The sequence below is a fragment of the Lagenorhynchus albirostris genome, chromosome 15 (assembly GCF_949774975.1).
Source record: "Lagenorhynchus albirostris chromosome 15, mLagAlb1.1, whole genome shotgun sequence".
Lineage (NCBI taxonomy): Eukaryota > Metazoa > Chordata > Mammalia > Artiodactyla > Delphinidae > Lagenorhynchus > Lagenorhynchus albirostris.
Window position 1 is genome coordinate 43836583 of NC_083109.1, and position 19506 is coordinate 43856088.

General features: G+C 58.8%; 2 protein-coding genes and 1 long non-coding RNA gene across 9 annotated transcripts in view; 2 read left to right on the plus strand and 1 right to left on the minus strand.

The window, feature by feature from the left end:
* The window catches only part of APMAP (adipocyte plasma membrane associated protein), a 98153-nt gene that overhangs the window by 27187 nt on the left and 51460 nt on the right, over positions 1-19506 (plus strand). The gene's annotated exons all lie outside the window — the stretch shown is intronic.
* On the plus strand, positions 32-5905 carry LOC132505171 (uncharacterized). The gene is made up of 3 exons (XR_009535292.1): positions 32-4096; positions 4954-5065; positions 5680-5905. It is a non-coding gene; the product is annotated as an uncharacterized LOC132505171 (long non-coding RNA).
* CST7 (cystatin F) lies at positions 3574-13362 on the minus strand. Its single transcript, XM_060123092.1, has 4 exons — positions 13282-13362; positions 5641-5813; positions 4651-4767; positions 3574-4018 (listed from the first exon to the last, which is right to left on the minus strand). The coding sequence occupies exons 1-4, from the start codon at positions 13349-13351 to the stop codon at positions 3941-3943; spliced, it is 438 nt and encodes a 145-aa protein (XP_059979075.1). The 5' UTR covers positions 13352-13362; the 3' UTR covers positions 3574-3940.

The following is a 19506-nucleotide window of genomic DNA, read 5'->3' on the forward strand; positions in this document are numbered from 1 at the left end:
TGTGCGCCACCCCTGGGCCAGGAGGTGCGTGGACACACCCTTCCCACCTGCACCTGCCGGTCCGCAGAGGTGTGGTGCAGCCTCTCGGGGCACTGTTACCTGGACACCTGGACTTGGCCTTGCATCTGCCCTGGGGAAGATGAGTCCCTTGTCTCTTAAAAACCTTCCCAAGTGCAGTGATTCTTTAGGCCCTGGGGACTTGGTGCACTTAACAGGCTTCAGGTGTGGGGATGGAGCTGTGGGTGAGTCGGCTGGCGTCTCGCTTTTGCTGCTGGCTGTGTCCCGCCAGCCTCGATGTCTTTGTTGTTAAATGGGTGATACCTGTCTTTGTGAGAGGGGCTCCGGGAGGGCGCAGAGAGCTCAGAGGAAACTTGTGTGAAGCCTCGGATGGGCTGTGCAGGTGAAGAGGGCACGGCTACGTTCCCCAGAATCAAGTGAGACCCGAGCCTCGGCCCTGGGCGTCCCTCCCGTGGCTCCCACCCTCCTGCTGCACCTGGCCCCTCCCTACCCGGGTACCTGCCAGCACTCTGCAGGCAAGGACCCGGGTGTGTGTGGAGGAAGAGCACGTTGATTCCAGCAGCTCAGAGGACTCACCGGCTTCTCCATGGACAGCGTGCCGTGTGGATCAGAGGATGGGGAGTGAAGGTGGGCGCTGGGCACCAGGAGTCCTGTTCACACACCTGGTTCCTCACTCCAGACCCAGGTGTGAATAGTGCACGTGCTGGGGTTGCGTCTGCTCTAGTGTTACAAGCCTGACGCTGCTCTATATCCTGACGGGTGTGTCCACACATGATCCCGGTTGTGGGGTGATCCATGTGATTATGGTAATTAAATGGACTTTTCTGCTGATTAACCTCTTGATGGTGTTGCCTGGGAAGTTCTTCTGTGCTTTAATCTACTTTAACAGCGAGTAAGGTCTTGTCCTCCGCCTGTCGTAGGGGCCGTTCTGCTGGGGTCATGCTTAGATTTGCTCGGGGCCTCCCCTGTGGCCGCCTGCCTCCCACGCTGACTCAGTCCACGTGACACTCCTCTCCTGTTTCCATTCTGCAAGGTGGGGCTGATGTCTGCTCCTTCCTTTCCTGCGTATTTGTGAGAACACATCAGGGATTGTGTCTCTGGAATTGTCTTTGTAACTTGAAAAGGCAGTATTTTGAGTAGGGGATGACATTGAACGTCAAGGATGGCCGACATCGTGGTGAGACTTGAACCGTTTGTGTCTTGTGCTGGTTCATAGCTCCTTTCCCCTCCCTGCCCTGCGCCATTTTAGGGGAGAGAGTCAGTGTCTGATGGGGGCTCATTCCGAGTTGCCTGCTTGGGGCTAGCTTTATGCATAGCTGTGTACAGCAGAGTCAGACTGGCTGCATGGCCGTGATGTGACCCGTGTCCTGTCAGGTGTTGTAACTTCATAGGAAATGCTTTTTAACAGGCAACAGTGCACGCGTGTATCGAGTCTGCAGGAATAGTAAGGTGAAACCTGACCATTCTGCCTCGAAAACACAGAACCCAAGCGTGCTGACCCTGAACATTTCTTCTTGGTTGGGAACTGAGGGCTGTGCTCTCAGTGCAGAGAAGCTGGTAGCTTTTCACAGTTTTCAGCAAAGGTGTCTTTTTTTTGTTTTGACTCAGATGTTGATTTTCTGTCTCAAAGTGTCATTTCCTGTATTTTATCTGGTAATTTGCCATGATGAGGTGTAAAATATAGCCTCATTAGGCTTAAATATATGATAGGTTTTTGTTGTAAACATGAAACGGATTTACTCTAATGGGAATTACTAACATGATCTTAAAATTAAATTAAGTGATTCATTCACTGTGTGCTGCTTTGTCATCGTTACAAAAACTCCATCAGGACTCAGTTGCTGCCTTTTATAGGACAGAGGCCCTGCGTTGAGGTTTTTGTCATCAGCCTTCTCTCTGCCGTGTTGAGTTTTCATGTGCACTGACCTCTTTGTGATATAAAGAGACGTGGCCGCGTCTCATGGGGGAACCAAGGCTGGGGAGGGACCTGCCTAGGGGCACAAGCGGCTGGGGGCGAGGAGGCAGGGTGGCTGCCCAGTCCAGGGGTCAGGCCTGCGGGTGGCTATGTCCCGGGCACCGAGGTGGGACAGCAGCGGGACTAAGCCTTGCAAGTGGTCCTCTGGGTGGCTGCGTTCCTCAGGGCCTGGCCTGTCTGCAACCCGGGGAGGGCTGGGCTGCATCTGGAGTGGAGGCCCTGAAGCTGGATCCCAGAGTCTGCACGGCTGGTGAGCAGGGGTGGAGGGCCTGGCGGGGAGGCTCTGGAACACAGAGCAGGGCAGGCCTGTCTGTCGGGAGTTTGACTGGTTTTGGTCAGTTTGAGACCTCAAGTGTTTCTTCTTCTTGGTCATAATTCTGGTACCGTATGTCTTAGAATCCTGTGTCCTTAACTTTACATTTTCCCAGTGACAGTGAATGAGATGAAGGTGCAGCTTCCCACTGTCAGAGTCATTCCCTCTTAGAGCAAAGCTGGTAAGTTTTAAGAAACAGGTAGAATTGGGTGGCAGCATGGGACTTCAGGCCACCACTGGTTGACATCCACTCCCTGTGGTAAGTGACGCTGTCACGGGCACGGGGGAGTTGGGGGCAGGGGTGCCATGAGGCTGCTCCCCGTCACACCTCCCTTTCTCACACCATGTGAGGCCTGTGGGGCAGCGTCCGGTTGGTCTCACAGTTGTCAGGAGACACTTGGCCTTGTGCTCTGGTGCGTGTTTGAAAGTGAGGACGGAGGGGACCTTAGAGCTTGTGTCCCCTGCATCAGTCACGGGGGCCCCACAGGTGTGTCCTGAAGCGTCTGGCCCTGGTGCTGGACCCCGGTGTGCCTGCCGTCCTGCTGACGGACGGGGTCAAGCAGGGGCTGAACTTGCTTGTGTTCACGAGAGGGCTGCCTTCAGGGGCCTTCAGAGTCTCGAATGAGTCCAGCCTCGCGTGGCACAGTGGCCGCCACTGCCCCTGAATTAGTGGCCGCAGAAATGGAGGCAGCTGTGGAATTATCGTGACTTTCATCGCCGCAGGAGCCAGAGGAACTTCACTTGGGGGTTCGCGTTTGTCACGTTTATGACAGCGAGCTAAGTCGCCGAATTTAATGCACATTTTCTGTTTCCTGTGAATTACCGAGTCGTTCTTTTAAAGGTGACAGCACGTTTGGCGCTAATCCGTAGTTGGACGAGGACGCCCGGGCTCACGGTGCAGGCGTCTGGGTCCCCTGCTCCCGCTTGGCCCAGCCTTGTGCCGCCTCCACTGCGAAGCCCTTCCCGCCTTCCCACCCACAGCGGTGCCCCCGCCCAGCAGGTCCCCCACCCTGCCTCCCTGTCCGGGCCGAGCCGTGGGATCTGCTCCGTCCCTGCCCACCTACCTGCCCAGGCGCAGCTGCCGAGCCTCAGGCAGCAGAGAACGTGGGGGTGGGATGCGCAGAGGACAGCGCAGCTGGAGGTGGGGGGCCTTGGGGCTTTGGTCTTCAGTAGGGTTCAGTGGCGAGGCCCCCCAGGGCTTTGTGGAGGGAAGGGGGCCTCCTGACTTCCCCGTTCTCCCCTTAGCAGGTCAAGCAGCAGGCATTGCTTCAAGGTGATCAGTTCTTTATTCAGGTTTATTCCTAACTATTCACCCAAGACGTCACTGATGCCTGGTCCCTGCCCAGTGCAGGGACAGTTATTCAGATGGAAAGATGGCCCTCTGGGCTTTCCTCGAGGGCCTGGGATCTCAGGGCAGTGAGGTGGGAGGGCCCCTCGGGGTCGAGAACCCGTGTAATCCCCACTGGAGGACTCGCCCTGTCTGTGCAGACCCTGAATCTAGGTGCACAGCGTCGGGGAGACTAGTTAAGTTTGGGAGGAGGCTTGATGTGTTCAATGCAGCCGTCTGCCATTCTGCTCTCAGGAGATGGTTTCCCAGGGCCCACGACAGCAGGGATGGAGCTGGGAGGCGGGAGTCAGTGACAGCGGAGGACGGGCACCTTGAAGCTCTGGAGCCAGGGGATGACCCAGACTTCAGAGTAGCAGCTGAGAGTCTGAAACGAGGGTGACCTGAGAGTCCCCCCTTCACGGAGGCGTCCCACCCCGCCAGGGTAACCTCACCCGCCGCAGAGGTGGGTTCCCAGTGCCACTGCCTCAGGCGTGTGTGTGTGTGTGTGTGTGTGTGTGTGTTTGTACACGTGTGTGCTTGTGTGCTCACGTGTCTGTGTGTGCGCCCACGCATGTGCATGTGTGTTTTCTTTACTGAAGAATTCACTCCCTGCCCTGACTTTATTTTGAAAAACTTCAAACCTACAGAAAAGTTGAAAGAATAATTCAAAAATATATACTCAACACATGTATTTACAAATTACCAAATTTTGCCACATCTGCTCTCCCCGTGTGTGTATATAAAATTTCTCAATTATGTACAAGTTTTCTTTTGCTCTCCTCCCACCCCCAAACCTGCAGTGTTTACTCCCTGGAGGTGTGCCTGTGGGAGCGAGGAGGGGTGTCGTTTGGGAAGTCCTGGGGGGCTGCCTCTCGCTCTCCCGTGTCGGGGGTGGACGTGGGCGCTGCTCAGGGGTGGGGTCAGAACCTCGCAGGTAGAGCAGTGCCGAGGGTGATTTCCGAGGCTGCGGAGCTGGCTGGGGGGAGGTGAGCGGTGGGGAGGCCAGAGCCCTCTTACCTGCTTCAGGGTGCGGTTGGTCTGGAAGCTGCAGTTGTCCAGGCTCGAGTGCCTGGTCTTCTTGCAGCTGGTTCTGCTGATGTCCAGGTCCAGCATGAACTTCAGGCCCTTCACTATCTGAGGGGATAGAGGGCGGGCCTGGGTCACTGGGTCTAGGACATGGTGAGAGATGGGGTGAGCTGGGGGCCCACTTCCCTCCCCCCAGGCTTGGGCATGCGCTCCTGCAGACGGTGGAGGCTGAAGACCCCAGTCCCCGGGTCTGGGCCCCTGGAGTCCTGACATTGGCTACTTATACCCATGCAGACCACCCTCCATGATAGGGACAGCATCCCGCCCTGAGAGTTTGCGGTTACCAAAGAGAAGAGACATAATAGAGTCACCCCCCCCAATCCTGTACCCAGGGGTGACCAGTATCGTGAGTCAACCTGTGGGGTGGTGTCGGGCAGCACACATCCTCGGGGCTGTGGGTCTCTCTCCCCAAGGCCAGCTCCCCGGTCAGTGACTGCGAAGCTTGCTGACCGGCTGCACCGGGCCCCTGCTTTTCGAGAGTGGCTGCGTCCTGTCACTGACTGTGTCCTGTACCCTCATTGACCTGTGTTCTCGGGACCCAGGACGAGCCAGGCCTGGCTGCCTCGTGGTGTCCCCGTGGGAGGGGGAGCACTAGGCTGCTCGTATGGGGCCGCTGAGAAGCGTGGGGACCTCGCAGGGTGTGACACTTCTGCAGGGACGGGGCAGTGGTTGGGGGACGTGGCCGCAAGTGCTTTGGGGTCGTGGAGCAGTGGCCTGCGGGCAGCCCAGCAGGCAGGCAGCCCTGAAGGTGGGTGGTGGGGCAGCTTGTGGCCCGTGGTAGCCGCCCTCGCCCGCCCTCCTCCCTGTGTGCTGCCCGGGAGGAGCCTGGTGCAGTGAGAGGCGGCGCCGGCCTTGGTGCCTGACTCTGGTGGCCCCGGTCCGGTTCTGGCCGCCTTGGGCAGTCCTGAGCCCAGACCCCACCTGGACGAGGGCTCTGCTGATGTGTGACTCCCGGAACAGGAAGGCGTCGTTGCTGCAGTTGTTGAAGCTCTCAGCGCTGTGTCTGGCTGCCTTGAGGACGTCCGGGTCGTTGGTCTTGATAGTCTTGGGAAATCCTGGCTTCACACCTGAGTTAAGGATCTTGGAACAAAAATCTGGATGAGAAGCAGAACCAGACAAGAACGTTAACTGGGGGGGGGGTCCTTGGTCCAGGGATCATGCCTCCCGCCTCTGCTCCCAGTGTGGTGCCCGGCCCACCCGGCCTGTACTCCCCTCCCACGGCCGTGTACCCTGCCGGCCTGTCCATGTCTCGCCCCCCAGTGCGTCTGCCCTCCATCCCCGTGGTCGCCCCATCCACAGCCGAGGGCCAGTGCGGTGGGCGGCGCAGAGGTGGATAAGATGTGGTCCCGTCCTGTCCCTGCCCGCATGTGTCCCTGGGTTCTGTCCTTTCAGAACCCAGGTTGTTTCCAACAGTTACGGGAGCCTGGACACCCCTGCCCACCCTCAGGCCTGGAGCCTCTGTCAGGATGAGCCCTGGTGTTCCGAGAAGTCGGCCCTGGCCTATGAGGCCGCCCTCTGGCTTCGACCCCTCCGCTTGTCCCCAGCAAGTGGCAGAGGGGAAGTGCTCGAAGGCCGTCCTCCGCCCCCAGGACTCTCGACCGAATCCGCCCAGCTGCCAGGTCCCCGCGGCACCCGTGTGTTGCCTCCTTTGGGGTGTTTGGGCAACAGGTGGGTGGTGGCTTTTCTAGTTGGTGGCTCAGGGGTGACTCGATTTCAAATTTATGTTTCTCAGTTTTGCTGCAGTGGTCACGGACTACTTTTATATTAAAATCTAAACTGAGGGGAGGGAGAATGGGAAGAGGGTTTAGGGTTGTAGATTACTTCTCTTTTCTACGAATTCCCCAGATTTTCCTGAAATCATCTTGTGCCAGAAGTGACTCGGAGCTGACCCACCCCCCGGGGCCAGCTCAGCTGTTTTCTTTCACTGAGTCGCGTGGAGAGTGGGGTCCGCGCCTCGTGCACGGCCTGCATCGGGGATCAGCTGCGTCCTGGCCGGTGTGGAGGGTCCACTGCCCTGCGCTGCCCTGGAAGGCCACTCTGCCTCCCTTGGCCGTGACCTTGGGGAGCACCTGTGGTGCATTCAGTGGGGGTGGGGTCAGCACGTGGTGGACCCGCTGGAGCCACAGGAAGTAGAGACTCGTGGACGAGCTTCTGCGTGTTGCATGTGGAAAGGAGGGGTCAGTGCTGCCCGGGTCCCCTCCTCACGGGGTACTCGCTGGGACTGCAGACCCAGGGTGCTGGGTGTGGACCCCGCTGTATTGCGGACACACGGTTCCCTGGTTGTGAAGAAGTCTCGACTCATGGGAGGAAAACAGTGGTGTGAGGTCGGCAGTGCTTGGGGGTTTTGTTCCTCAGGGGCTGGACGGGGGTGTCCCACTGGAGACAGGGCCCCCAGCTGAGGACCTTCACCTCAGCTGGGGGTTGGGGTCAGGGTCAGTGGCCTTGCTGGGCCGGGACCCAGGCACCTGGCAGGACGGCCCGTGTGCAGCTATGTGTCCAGGAGCCTCGGCCAGGGTCAGTCCAGAACGCTGGGACCTCTTCTGGGGGCCGGCCTGTACGTGGGTCACAGCAGAGGGTGAGACATGGTGGATGCCAGCTCAGCTCAACTCAGTGGGGAGGTCTTGCCAGGGTGTCAGTGAGCCCTTCAGCCCAGAGCGAGGTTTTCGGAGGAGGTTGGTTCCACCGTCCGCCGCCTGAGGTCTGCACAGAGCCCTCCTTAGAACTGGACATCTTCTGTGGCAGTGGGCACACGAGACCCCCACCGGGTGCGAGAACCAGGACGGCCAGAGCCGGCCCTATGCGGCCTCGCTGAGGGGTCTCCTCTCCAGTTGGGTGGAGCGGTGGAGGGGGCTCTGGCAGTGGGCAGAGGAGGCGTGGGTCTGGTCTGGGTAGAATCTGCAGAGGGCCCACGATCCTGGGGGTGAGCCGCTGGCGCTCACGACAGCCTGTTTGTAAGGGGGGCTGGCACTGCCCGCCCAAGCGGGACCCCTCCTGGCAGGTGGGCCCCAGCTGGGTCCCTGGGTCGAGATGGAGCTCTGGATGGCTCTGTGAGGCCCCCTCAGCTGGGAGGCCTGCTTCACCCCCATGAGAGCTTCCCAGCAGGTGAGGTTGTCGCTCTTCCCCCACGAAGCTTTGTCCCCAACGTCTCTGAGAGTCTCCTTTGCCATAATCCGGCCCTCACATGACGTCCCCAAAGACTGGGCTGGGCCGTGGCTGAGGTCTCTGGACGCGGCAGCTGGGTTGGTCGGCTGGCTGGGCCCTGAGCCCGTGGCTCTGACTCTGGTGCTTTGAGGGCTGCTGGCCTGCTGTTGACGACAGGAAGTCCAGTGTGTTTTTCTGTTTTGAAAACCGTTTGATTTCTGCTTGTCAGCATAGTCTGAACAGCAGACGGGAAGGACCACCTGGTGGACGGTCCAGTCGCCCATGTGTTTGTGGGTCTATATCCACGGCTATTTTTTCTTTGTACAAATTACATATATTGCTTTTTCTGATTATAAGCTTACTTGTTTGGTAGGAAACTTGAAAAACACAGAAAAGTACAACAGAAACATTAGAGCTCACTCTCAGTGTTGCAAAGGTAACCACTGCTACCTGTTTTTTAAATAAAGTATACTACATTTGATTTCGCTTGAACTTAACATGATTATAAATAATGAAGTGAAACTAGGTGAGGCCAAACCTCTGATGATGTCTCTGCCAAACGTGTGATGTCAGTTCCTAAGCAATTTTGGTAAAGTTACAAAGAGGTTGTAGGAAACTTGAAGTTGGCTTATTTTTAACTACATTTCCTGAAATATAGGCTTCAGTTAAGTGAGGTTTCATCAGCAGAGTTATCTAAACAAACAGTAAAACCCCATTTTTAATTTTAAAAAGTTGAAAAGTCAAACCTATTTTCAGAGCGATTCTTCAGAACGTCCACAGGGCAAGGTTGGTGCAGAATAAGCCCAAAGAGGGGCTCTCCTTCTGGAAGAAGACAGGCAGCCGGGGGCCCTGGGCCCCAGCCAGCTAGCCCCCTCCCACCACCGCCAAGGGGTCCCCCCCCCCCCGGGCTGGCCGTGGTCCCATCTACAGGGAGGAAACAGGCCTCGAAGGAGTGCAGGGCGGGTTAAACCTAGGTGTGAAAGCTGTGCTCTTTTTCTCTCAAGAAGTATTTCTCAGTAGGTGCTGTGGGCAACTCCAGGTTGGGGGCAGGACAGTGATCTGGCAGAAGGGGCTCAAAGAGGGAGCTGGGGGTGGGGACCAGTTAGGAGGCGTGGAGATGGGCCAGGGGAGCAGAGAGCAGAGCACGAGGCAGACCTGACTGCCCTTAGCTTCAGGCTGGGTGCGGGGGCCACAGGGGGGGATCGTGAGTCACTCTGGTGGCAGGTGGTGGCCTGGTGACGTGGACTGAAAGGACAACCAGAAGGAGAGGTTGTGAGGAGGAACAAACACTCTTCATCACACATGCTGGGGTGGGGGAGGGCCGGGCGGCGCAGAGAAGTGAGGTTTCCAAATAAGCCGGACTCCCTCCCCCATCCCCTGCCAGGCAGGGCATGGAGGCTTAGGCCCAGAAAGGCACTGGGAAGAGGGAGGTGGGCAGACCCCTTGGTGAGGGGCGGGCTGAGTCAGGAAGGAGAGAAGAGGGCCCCTTACTGCTCTTGGGAGAGAAGCAGCTCTTCAGCTGGTCTTGAAAAAAATGACTCAAGACGGCAAGAGATTGGGCAAGAGATGGGGGGCCGGAGACTTGGGAAGATTAGGGTGACAAAAGCGCTGTGCTGGGTACTGACCGGGGGCTCCAGCCGCCCCCGGATGCACAGTTGTAAGAGCACCGGGTGAGCGCAGTGTGCAGGGGTGCGAGGCTTGGAGGGAGGACGGCAGAGGCCCAGCTTTCCTGGGGCCAGAGCAGACTCCCAGGGCAGAAATGCGAGCGCCTGTCGTCTCAGACCTGGGCGGTGGAGCTGGCCCTGGAACTGAGAGCGTGGGCAGGAACCAGTGCGGGACCTGCCCCTGGCAGATCCTTCCCACCTGCCCTGGCACAGCTGGGACCTGCTCCAGGAGCCAGCACGGCTGGGGATCCTGCAGGCCCCTGGGCTGCTCAGGCTGCACCAGTGGACTCCCGGCCACCTGTTTCTGTGAAGTCACCCCAGGCCCCTTCGACACTCCCTGATTCAACCTGATACAGGGGAGTCAAGGAGTCTCTCCTCATGTGATCAGAATGGGAAGCAAAACGTCAAGGAAACATTCTGATGTTTCTTGCTGAAAAGTAACTTTCCATCTAAATCACAAGTGATTCCTACTCCAGCTCCTGTCCTGTCCTGTCCCTACACCCCCTTCTTCAGAACTAACACTGGCCCCACTGATTTCGGTGGCCAGGCTCTGCGCTTGCCCTCACCAGTTGGGGCACTCAGTTCCCTCCACCAGTGTGTGGGCACTTCACAAACGTCGAGAGGCTCAAGGCAGATCCACAGTTGAGCAGGTGGGGCTGGAGCTTGGGGGACATGGTCAGCAGCCCTTTGGGTTGCGGCAACAGTTAACTGTTTCTGTGCAGGTTAAAGAGGATGGAGTCTGCCCTCCAATTACCACCAAACATGCAGCAAATGTCCCAGGAGAGGACAGTAACTTCCTGACAAAGAACAGCTGGTAAAATGAGTCAGCAGCAAATGTTTTTGGTAAACATCCCTCAACTTGCTTTTCTGAAAAATGAAGCCGTGGGATGATGTCCTGTAGGAGGCGCTGGAGCCTGGGACGCTGGCTGTGATTCCAGGGGTGCTGGGCCCTTTGGAGAGTCCAGTGCCTCAGGCCGCGCAGCCCCTCCCTCCCTGGTGTGGAAGGGAGAGGGGGCTGCTCAGGCAGCTGAGGCTCCCCACCCCTTCCTGTTTCAGGAGTGTCCTGTGTGTGGCTGGGAGGTGGGGAGACCCTAGAAGGGAGCCAGGGTGCCCAGGAGCCAAACACTGAGGCCCCCACTGGAGGCTGCCCCACCGTGTCCCTGCTGGTCTCCTCGTGGTGGCTGCTTCCCTGCCAGCATCACGGGGCCCTTGTCATGTCACGGGCGGGGTCCTGGAGGGCTGTGCCCAGAGAGCGGGGTGCTGGTGTCCACTGCCCACCTGGAGGTTCACTCCGAGCCTCGCCCCCTCACGTGACACCAGAACTCAGTGTGCTGGTGGTTGCCCTTAATTCCGTGGGGCCACACCCACCCGGCTGTGCTCTGGGGGCTCTGACTAATGAGTAGCCCCGTTGTTTTGAGAGCATAGGTGTCCCCCGGCACAAACAAGATGCTGGTTAGCCCCCGCCTTAATCCACTGGGACATGACCAGAGTGAGTCCCAAGTCTGCCTCAAAGGCTGCTCGGCCTTCCTGAGCCTCCGTGTCCCCATCTGTATAATGGGGTGATGATGGCGCCAACCCCACAGGGTTGTGGTGGGGATACAGGAGACCATCCGCAGGAAGATCTTGTCGATAAAGGACATGCCATGGTGTCATGATTATCAAATATGGGAAATGGCTGCGGTGGCACTCTGAGGGCAAATGGGTGTCCCCACTGGAAAAAAGAAACCTCAAAATGCAGAGGGTGGGTCACTGGCCCTCATGCCGAGATGCAGCAGTTCCCCCCCACCCCCCACCCTGGGATGCAGGCCGGCGTGGGCCTCCCTTGTGGTGGGTGGTCTCCGGGTCCTGCCACTGGTGACGATGGCTGCTGGACCCCAGACCCTGCCAGGCGGCCTGTGATGGGAAGATGGGCCCCTGTGAGCCCGACTGGGAGGGCTTCCCAGGAGAGATGAGAGTCAGGTTGAAAAAGGGCTTCCATTTTCAACTGAAGGAATAGTGGCTGAAGAAATCGATGTAGCAATTTCCTAGGTTCTGAAGGGCTTGGGGAGGGAGGCTGCCGGGGTCAGGTCAGCGTAGTTGAGCGCCAGGGGCGGGGAGAAGCCAGGTACCCAGGTGGCGACACTTGGGGCCCCTGTCCTCCCACCACGGAAGGCTCTAGGATCTGTTCTTAGAGGAAGGCCGTGGGGCTGAGGGGCGGACTCGGGTCTGGGGCCGAGCTGTCTCTTCTCGACCCCCAGACAGGGGCCTCCAAGCCACTCACTCGAGCCCGAGGCCCTCGCTGGGGCCGTCACCTGTCACCTGGAGGCAGCAGAAAGGATCTGTGTGGCGTAGGGGCTGCGGCCAGCAGAGGCTCAGGAGCAGGGGTGCGGGTGGGCAGCTGCCCCCCACCCCAGGCCTGGGGCATTGCCTTCCGTGGGCCACCGCAGCCAGGCGCCTCCAGGGCCTGAGGGGTGCAGTGGTTTACCCATTTCATGGACAGTGAGACTGAGGTTCAGAGAGGCTCCAGGTCCCAAGGCCTCTGCATGTGGCTTGGACTCTGGACCCTCCTCCATCTGGGCTGTGGGGCTGAGAGCAGGCCTGATGGGGGAGGGCCAGGCCAGCCAGAGGGCTGTGTCAAGGGCAGGCAGTCTTCCACCTCCCGAGGGGGCAGGTGCGGGACTGGGTTGGAGAGGGTTTGGTCCAGCACCAAACCCCAGCAGAGGGGAGGCAGTCCTGCCAAGGGAAGGCGGCCAGCGTCCAGCACCTCCTGGGCCAGGATTCCCCACACAATCCTGCTCTGCCCCGCTTGTTAGGGGAGGGAATGAGGCCGGCAGAAGCAGCTTAGGAAAGCGGGACAGAGGGCACGAACGTTACATCCCAGTGAGGTGGAGATGGCAGGCCCCTCACTCAGGCTTTCTGAGGGAGTCACTTCCCTGGCCTGAACGTCCAGCCACTTCCCTGGCGTGGCCTCCTCGGTTGGGCACTAAGGGGGCCCAGGAGGACAGACAGCTCCCGGAGGAGAGGACCTGTGAGGCTTCATGGTGTGAGCTAAGACCGCGGCTGGGGGAGGGGACAGAGGCAGGATGTCCCGTCCTCATGGTGCGTGAGATGGTCCTGAGGTGTCACCCACTTCCGAGGCTGTGACCTCCAGGGACTGAGAGGCTCAGGCTGTCCCCTGGGCACCTGCCTGGGCACCCCAGACCTGGTCACCCGTGGCCAGGCTCCAGACCTCTTCAAAGAGGGAGGAGGGCAAAGACCAGTCGCTACCTGGGGGCTGTATCCTCCACCTCCCGCTGGTCACTTCAGCCCCGGCTACCAGCTTCCTCGTGCGCATGGGGCAGGTGCTCACGGGCTGTGTTACTGGGCAAGTCGCCTAACCTCTCTGTGCCTCATTTCCTGGCCTACAGGTGGCGGTTCCCCTCGCCCTCCCCCCAGCTCTGGCCTGGCTGGAAGGATGAAGACTTAGGTTCCCCCGAGCCAAGTCACAGGGCAGCAGCAGAGGCAGGAAGCGTGCACCATCAAATAGAAACGGCCTGACTGCTGCCCTGTGCGCTGTCTCCGTGGAGGGGCCGTGGCGGGCCTCCCTTGGCTACTTGCAGACCCCTGGAGCGGTGGGGGACAGAAGGCACGTCCCCGGTCCCCAGACCCCCCCAGTCCCCCTCTGCCGAAGCTTGCTCCCCACAAAGGCAGCTGCTGTGAGGTCCCCTGGAACGTGCCTTGGGAACGGGGTTGGGGGTCAAGCTCACGGCGCCTGGACGGTGGGGAGGTCCCCTCTTACCTTGCGAAGGGTCCCCCGTGGCACCCAGGACGAGGCCACAGACGACCAGCAGTACGCCGGCAGGATGCATGGCTGCACGCAGGGCTGTGCTGAGCAGGGGCGCCGGCAGCGAGGTGCTGGGGGAGCCCCGCCCCGCGAACCGCCTGCCTGGGGTGCGGGTGGTGGTTTCTTGCTATTCATCTCCACATCTAGCAGCTACAAGCTCAACCGCTTCCTTTCTAAAAGTTTCCAAACAGCGATTATTTGCAGGGGAGGGAAGAGGTGATAGCTGTGAGCAAAACTTTTGCGATTTTCTACCCTTGAAACACACAGAAGAGACGTTGCAGCAGAAAAATGAGCAGGGATTTTCAGAAGCACACGCACTTGGGGTTCCTTCTCCAAAGGGTATGCTCCTCAGGCCTAGATTCTGGGGTCTGACTGGCCCCCTGCAGGAGACTGTTCTCCTGCTGGCATGAATTAGGTGACTTTCCCTGGGAAGTAGCAGGAAAACAGGGTGCAGACTGCAGTTCAGAGGATGAACTTCGCCAGGCCTGGAACCGGGTGAGGAACAGCGTTTGCTGAAGAGTGATGGATTCTTGAACCTTTTTGGCTCAGAGCTGGCAAAGGAGAGGAACAGTGTCTGGGCTAGAGGTCCCGGCGCTCTGCTCAACCTCTAGACCAGGCCCACGGTTAGGAGTGGGAGCTCTGGAGCCAAGAGGCTTGAGGCTCTACCTCTGAACACCTGGCTCACCTTGGGCGGGGGTCTCCAAGCCTCAGTTCCTCAGGTTATGCTGAGGATTTGGGGATGTCGTGAATGTAAACGGCCACTGTGCCTGCGCCCTCCACCAGGCATGGCAAGGAGTTGGGCTTCCCCTGTGCTCACGGCTTGACCCTGCAGTACCTCGGGAGCCGGCGGTCACTCCTGCATGTCCTCAGTGCGGTGGCTCATTCCCACTTTCAGAAGTTCCGGGGGTTGGGGAGCTCAGAGCGGTTACGGGACCTGCCTGTCACTGCACTGTCTCTGGCCCTCGGCCCTGTTGTCCGTGAATGTGGGTGATGGTGCACCTCACCGCCCAGGCCTGGGGGCGAGCAGAGGCCCAGAGAGGAGGAAGGAACTGGGGTTAGAGCAGCGTTACGGGCCCCCGGGGAAGTGTGCATGTGTGCGCTGTGTACATGTGTCATGTGTATGCGTGTGCATCCAGTCTTTACATGTGTCTGAATGTGAACATGTGGAAGTGTTTTTCTGAGTGTGAATGAAAGGTGTGTATGTGCTTACACGCAGATGTGTATAAGTCTGTGTGTGTTTTGTATATATGTTGTGATGTTGATTTTATGTGTCCACTGGGCCACTGAGGGCCCGGACACTTGGTCAAACATGATCCCATGTGTGTCCACGAGGAGTGTTTCTGGAGGAGATCAGTGCTGGAGCCAGTAAACTTACTAAGGCACCCGGCCCTCCTGCGTGGTGGGCCTTGTCCATTCAGTCGAAGGCCTGAATAGAACTAAGCCCAGGAACTAAGAATCCTCTCTGCCTGCCTATCTTCCAGCTGGGACATCGGTCTTCTCCAGCCTTCAGACTCAGACTCAGACTGTCCTAGGTCTGGACTTCTCAGCCTCCTTAATCCCATGAGCCAATTCCTTGTGATAAATGTCTTCATACATACACACACCCTACTGCCTTTGTTTTTCTGGAGACCACTGACCCATACATTTGTGCAGGTGTCTGTGCCTGTATGTATCTGTGTGTGAGTGTACATTGCTTTCGAGTCTGTGTGTTCATATGTGTCTGTGTCTCTGTGCATGTGTGTGACTGTAGGTGTGTACGTGCACTATTTCTGCCTCATCCTCGGCCTGCTGAGGGTTGTGGGCTCTGCACTGAGCCCCACTCATTCATTGGCGGGTCTGTTCATCACTCACCCTTCCTGCCACCCCTTCCTGCTTGAAATGTGGTCCCCTGCCGCCCAGTGCCCAGTCAGCACTCCCTGGGCCCTTGATGGAAATGCAGCTTCTCAGGCTCTGCCCGTGATCAGGCTCTATGAGTGGGGCCCAGGAATCTGTTTTCACAACCCCCCCCCCCAGACTTTTTCTTTTGGCCTCCACGCTGTGCCCCCTGCTGGTTGGCTGGAGCAGTCCAGTTCTCAGGCTGTCCTCCCCCCACCCCCGCCCGCCCCCCGAGGAGCGAACCGGACACCTGAGCCGTCCTGCTGCTTCCAGGTCCCGAGCTTCCTGCCTCGTGCAGCCTGTCTTGGCCACAGCCGGGCTCAGGGAGCCTGGGGCTCCGCCAGAAGTGTTGCTGCATTCGTTCTGATGACAGCCGCGGTGTTGGTGAGAGGGCATGTTCCAGCACTTGCTGTGTGCCGGGCACTTTTCTCAAATCCCCATTTGACATTTGGCAGTTGAGGAAACTGAGGCACAGGGGGTGAGAAGTTGCGCGAAGTTCTGCAGAGTTGGGGCCCAGGCCCAGCGCTGTGGTCCCGGCCGCTGCCCTGCACTCCTTGCCCCCGTCCCCCCTGCCCCCGGCCTGGGGCCCCAAGCCTGGGGCTGTCCGTGCCGGCCACGCTGGCACCGGCCAGCCTGCAGATGCCAGCTTGGCCATGGGGGTCCCCGATGGTGGCCCGAGTGAGCCGACATCCTGTCCAGCACGACTGTTGGCAAAAGCATCAGCGAGCCCTGCAGAGCAGGAGTGTGGGAGGCCTTGGAAGGAGCCTAGGGTTGTGTGTGTGTGTGTGTGTGACTTTTGTGCACCCAAACAATGTACAGAAGAAGCACAAAAAAACTGGTTGTCCCAGGAGAGGATTGCCCGATGGGCTTCTGAGACCTTAACGTCCTGCGTGTACTTTATTTTCTAAAGTCCACGGTGGTTGTCTGAGTGGAGGGGTAGGAATGTGCTTTTTTGGTCTGCGAAGAGCGGCTGGGTGGCGAGCAGACTTTGTCCACACGGTGGCGCCGTGATCCAAGAAACGAGCAGGTCTCGCCCGGCGTTTCCCACGCTGGGGGCTGGGGGCTTCCTCCTCTGCTCTGGGAACCCCCCTGCTTCTGTCGCTACATCTGCTGTACTGGTGATGGATTTCAGCAGTCCTGGGCCCTCTCTGGGGAAATACAGTTCTCAGTGGGGTGGGAGGGACCCTGCAAATCTTCGGCCTGGGGGCTCTTCACTCTCCCCAGGCTGGGCCTCCTCCTGGGGGATCTTGGTGCTTGTGCGGGTGGGGTTCCTGCACCCAGTGCCGCCTGCAACCATCCGTCATGATCACACATGCTGCACGTGGGGAGCTGCATGTGTCGGCATGTCCATCTCCATGGGGTCTGGGGCATCCCTGGGAAGAGCCACAGGCTGGGCCTGGAATCACCCTAAGATGCTGGTGCCGCGTCTGGACTTGATCTCAGCGGGGCTGTTGGTGTAGTGGCCCCTGGAGTGGCAGGTGACAAACCCCTGGATCAAACCTACCCTGAAGCTCATGTGCTGCTAGATTTTCCAGTTATGAGTTCCCATCCAGTCTCTTGCTGCTTAAGACCATTCTAGTTGGATTTTCTAGGTTTGTTTTCCTTTCCCTCAGCATAAAAGGCCCCGACTGACAGATGGGAAACAAGTTTGTGGCTGGGTCGGTATCAGGGGTATGTGCTTGCCAGTTGGGAGGCTGGAGAAGTTGGTAATGCTATTGACCAGGAGAACTGAGAACCTTTCCAGTGGTGACGGGAGCCTGGATCCACAGGTGGAGCTGAACTCACGTGCCACAGGCACAGTGGGGCTTGGTTCCTAGATACTGCACACAACCTGCCTTACCTGTCTCAGTGCTGTAGCTTCTGCCCAGAGGTCACGTAAAGGCCTGGCCTGGCTTCTGACACCCGTTACCTAAGGTTGCCAGTTAAAATACAGGGCACCCTGTAAACTTGAATTTCAGAGAAACAACAAATAAATCTTTAGTATAAGTATATCCTAAATATCGCATGGGACGTACTTATACTGAAATCATTCATTCTATAAAGTCCAAATTTTGTGTATTTTTATGTGCTAAACCTGGCAGCCCAACCCTTGCTTGGTCTGGTGACCTGGCTGGAAGGACAGAGTTGCCAGCTCTTTACACGTGATTCTTCTGTGTGGATCCGGGGGCCCTCAGCCTGACCGCACCGGCCAGCCCTGGGTCCTGGTTTGGAGCAGCACCTGGTGTGACGGGACGGGACGAGATTCTGCTGCTCCTCTTGCCCTTACGCTTTGCGGGTAAGAAGCGTCCTCAGGGGCCCTGATACCTGCTCGCCTGGGTGGGCTGGATGCTGCCCCTCACCTGGGGACTCCACGAGGGCTGGGCTGCTTGGCCTCCCACTGTGTCACCCAGACAGTGACTCACAACATCATGTTGCAGCAGCGGCTTCTCATGGAGACTGGAGCTCAGCCTGCACAGCTGTCTCTACCGCCCTGAGGGGGGCTGAGGCCCGGGCCTGGGACCAGGGGGCTAGCCTGGAGGGGCTGAGGGAGCGGCTGCCCCCTCTGCTGACTGCTTGGTGGGCACAGGGCACCGCCAGCCCCACGGCGGGACCTTGGTGCTCATCCTCCAGCCGAGGGGAGGGTCATGCCCTTTCCCAGGGGCAGCCTGAACCCCCGGGGCTCCAGGCAGCACCTCTGCACAGGCCCATCGCCGCTCCATAGTTCCGGCTGCCCTCATGCCCCAGCAGGCCCCCGCTCTCCCAGCACCACCTTGTTTGCTCCCCAGGGACTCATCCCTACTATCTCCACAGAAGGGATATTTACGTTGAGCTCTGATGACGGGATAGGAGTTTTATTGTCAGGAAAGGAGGGGGTGAAAGCAGAGGTAGCATCATGAGCAGAGGCTGGTGGGGGTCGGGCGCCTCGTCGGGACAGCTGTGCTGTGCTGGCCCAGCCTCATCGTGTGGTCCTGGACCTCTGGGTCCTTCTTGGGGCCACCTGAGCCTAGGAAGGTTTGCTCAAGGGGAGCAAGTGCTGGCGCTGACAGCAAGCTTGGCTCTGCCGCTGCCAGCCAGGCCCTTGTCCAGTGGCTCTTTAAGCCTCACGCTGCAGGACAGTGGCAGTAGAGTGACCTATGACCTGGCATTGGAGAGCCGAGGACTGTGTGCAGAGTTAGACCCTGTGTCCACCTGTATCGTCCCCAGCCGCCTGCTGGGTTTCCATGGGCCGCATTCTCTTCGGGTGGGTTTTACAGCCAAGGGCTGTCAGGGTCTGGAGTTGGGGCTCTGGAAACTCCTGGAAATTCTGGAACTGGACGATGAGGAGGAAAAGGCTCAGGGCAGCACGTCAGGGGCTGGAACCTGCTGTGACCCCAGCACAGGGACACGGGCTGCTGACCGCCGAGGCGAGGCAGCTCTCTGACCTGTTTTCCCCCTTCACAACTTTCTTTCTGACTAAAGCTGCGTTTTCTGCTCCTAAGGCTTCACGTGATTACATTTAGCCCCCTGCCATACCCCTGTATTCTGGGTAATCACCCCACCTCGAGGTCCTTCCTCACATCTGCAGCGGCCCTTTTCCCTGAAGAGTACCATAGTCACAGGTTTCAGGCTTAGGATGTGGGCATCTCTGGGGCCATTGTTGCGTCTGCTCCAGGGGGTGTCAGGAAGAGGAGGGCCCTGCAATGTGGTGGGCCAGGAGCTGCTGAGGCCTCTGGGGGCCTCGGCTCAGCTGTCTCACAGACCGCCTACCTCATCTTCCTCCTCAGGAAGGTCTCACGCTGAGTACCGCCCCTCCAGCAGACCTGAGACAGTGGCTGGAGCACTTGGCATATGGGGGGGGGGTCCCAGTGAGACACATGCACTCGTGGGCAACAGCCAGACCACACGTGACCATGGCACCCTGCCCACTCCCTGCTGCACCTGCCCAGGAAGCCAGACCACAGCCTCTGCTGCAATCATCCCAACGGTCAGGCTTGGTCACGAACTGCCAGCTTCCCTAATTTTTGTCCCCGTATTCAACTTAGCATCAACAAGAGAAGAAAGCCGAATGTACCCCCTGCCAGGCCCGCGGGATGCCCCGCTTCTAGTTGCCTGCTTCCAGCCTCCCCCGTCCCCCTCCCTGGCCTGCACGCCCGTCTCTGCCACATGCCGGTGGCTGAGTTCCCTTGCTGTCTCACGCTCTGAATAGGGGAGATAGCTTTTGCTTGTTCTCCTATGGGTGGTCCTTGTTTATTTCCACGCCGGGGGACGTGGGTGGGCAGTGGGACGGGGACACAGCCTGTACAGGTGGGTTAACGCACAGGTTCTTGCTGGGCGGCTGGGGATCTC

What these genes read in the sequence shown, in the direction of transcription:
- CST7 (XM_060123092.1), bottom strand. Translation starts at nt 13,351, where the DNA reads ATGCATCCTGCCGGCGTACTGCTGGTCGTCTGTGGCCTCGTCCTGGGT. An exon ending in CACGGGGGACCCTTCGCAAG is followed by an intron (nt 5,814 to 13,281) that starts GTAAGAGGGGAC and finishes CTTCTCATCCAG; the next exon opens with ATTTTTGTTCCAAGATCCTT. An exon ending in CCAACCGCACCCTGAAGCAG is followed by an intron (nt 4,019 to 4,650) that starts GTAAGAGGGCTC and finishes CCCTCGTTTCAG; the next exon opens with ACTCTCAGCTGCTACTCTGA.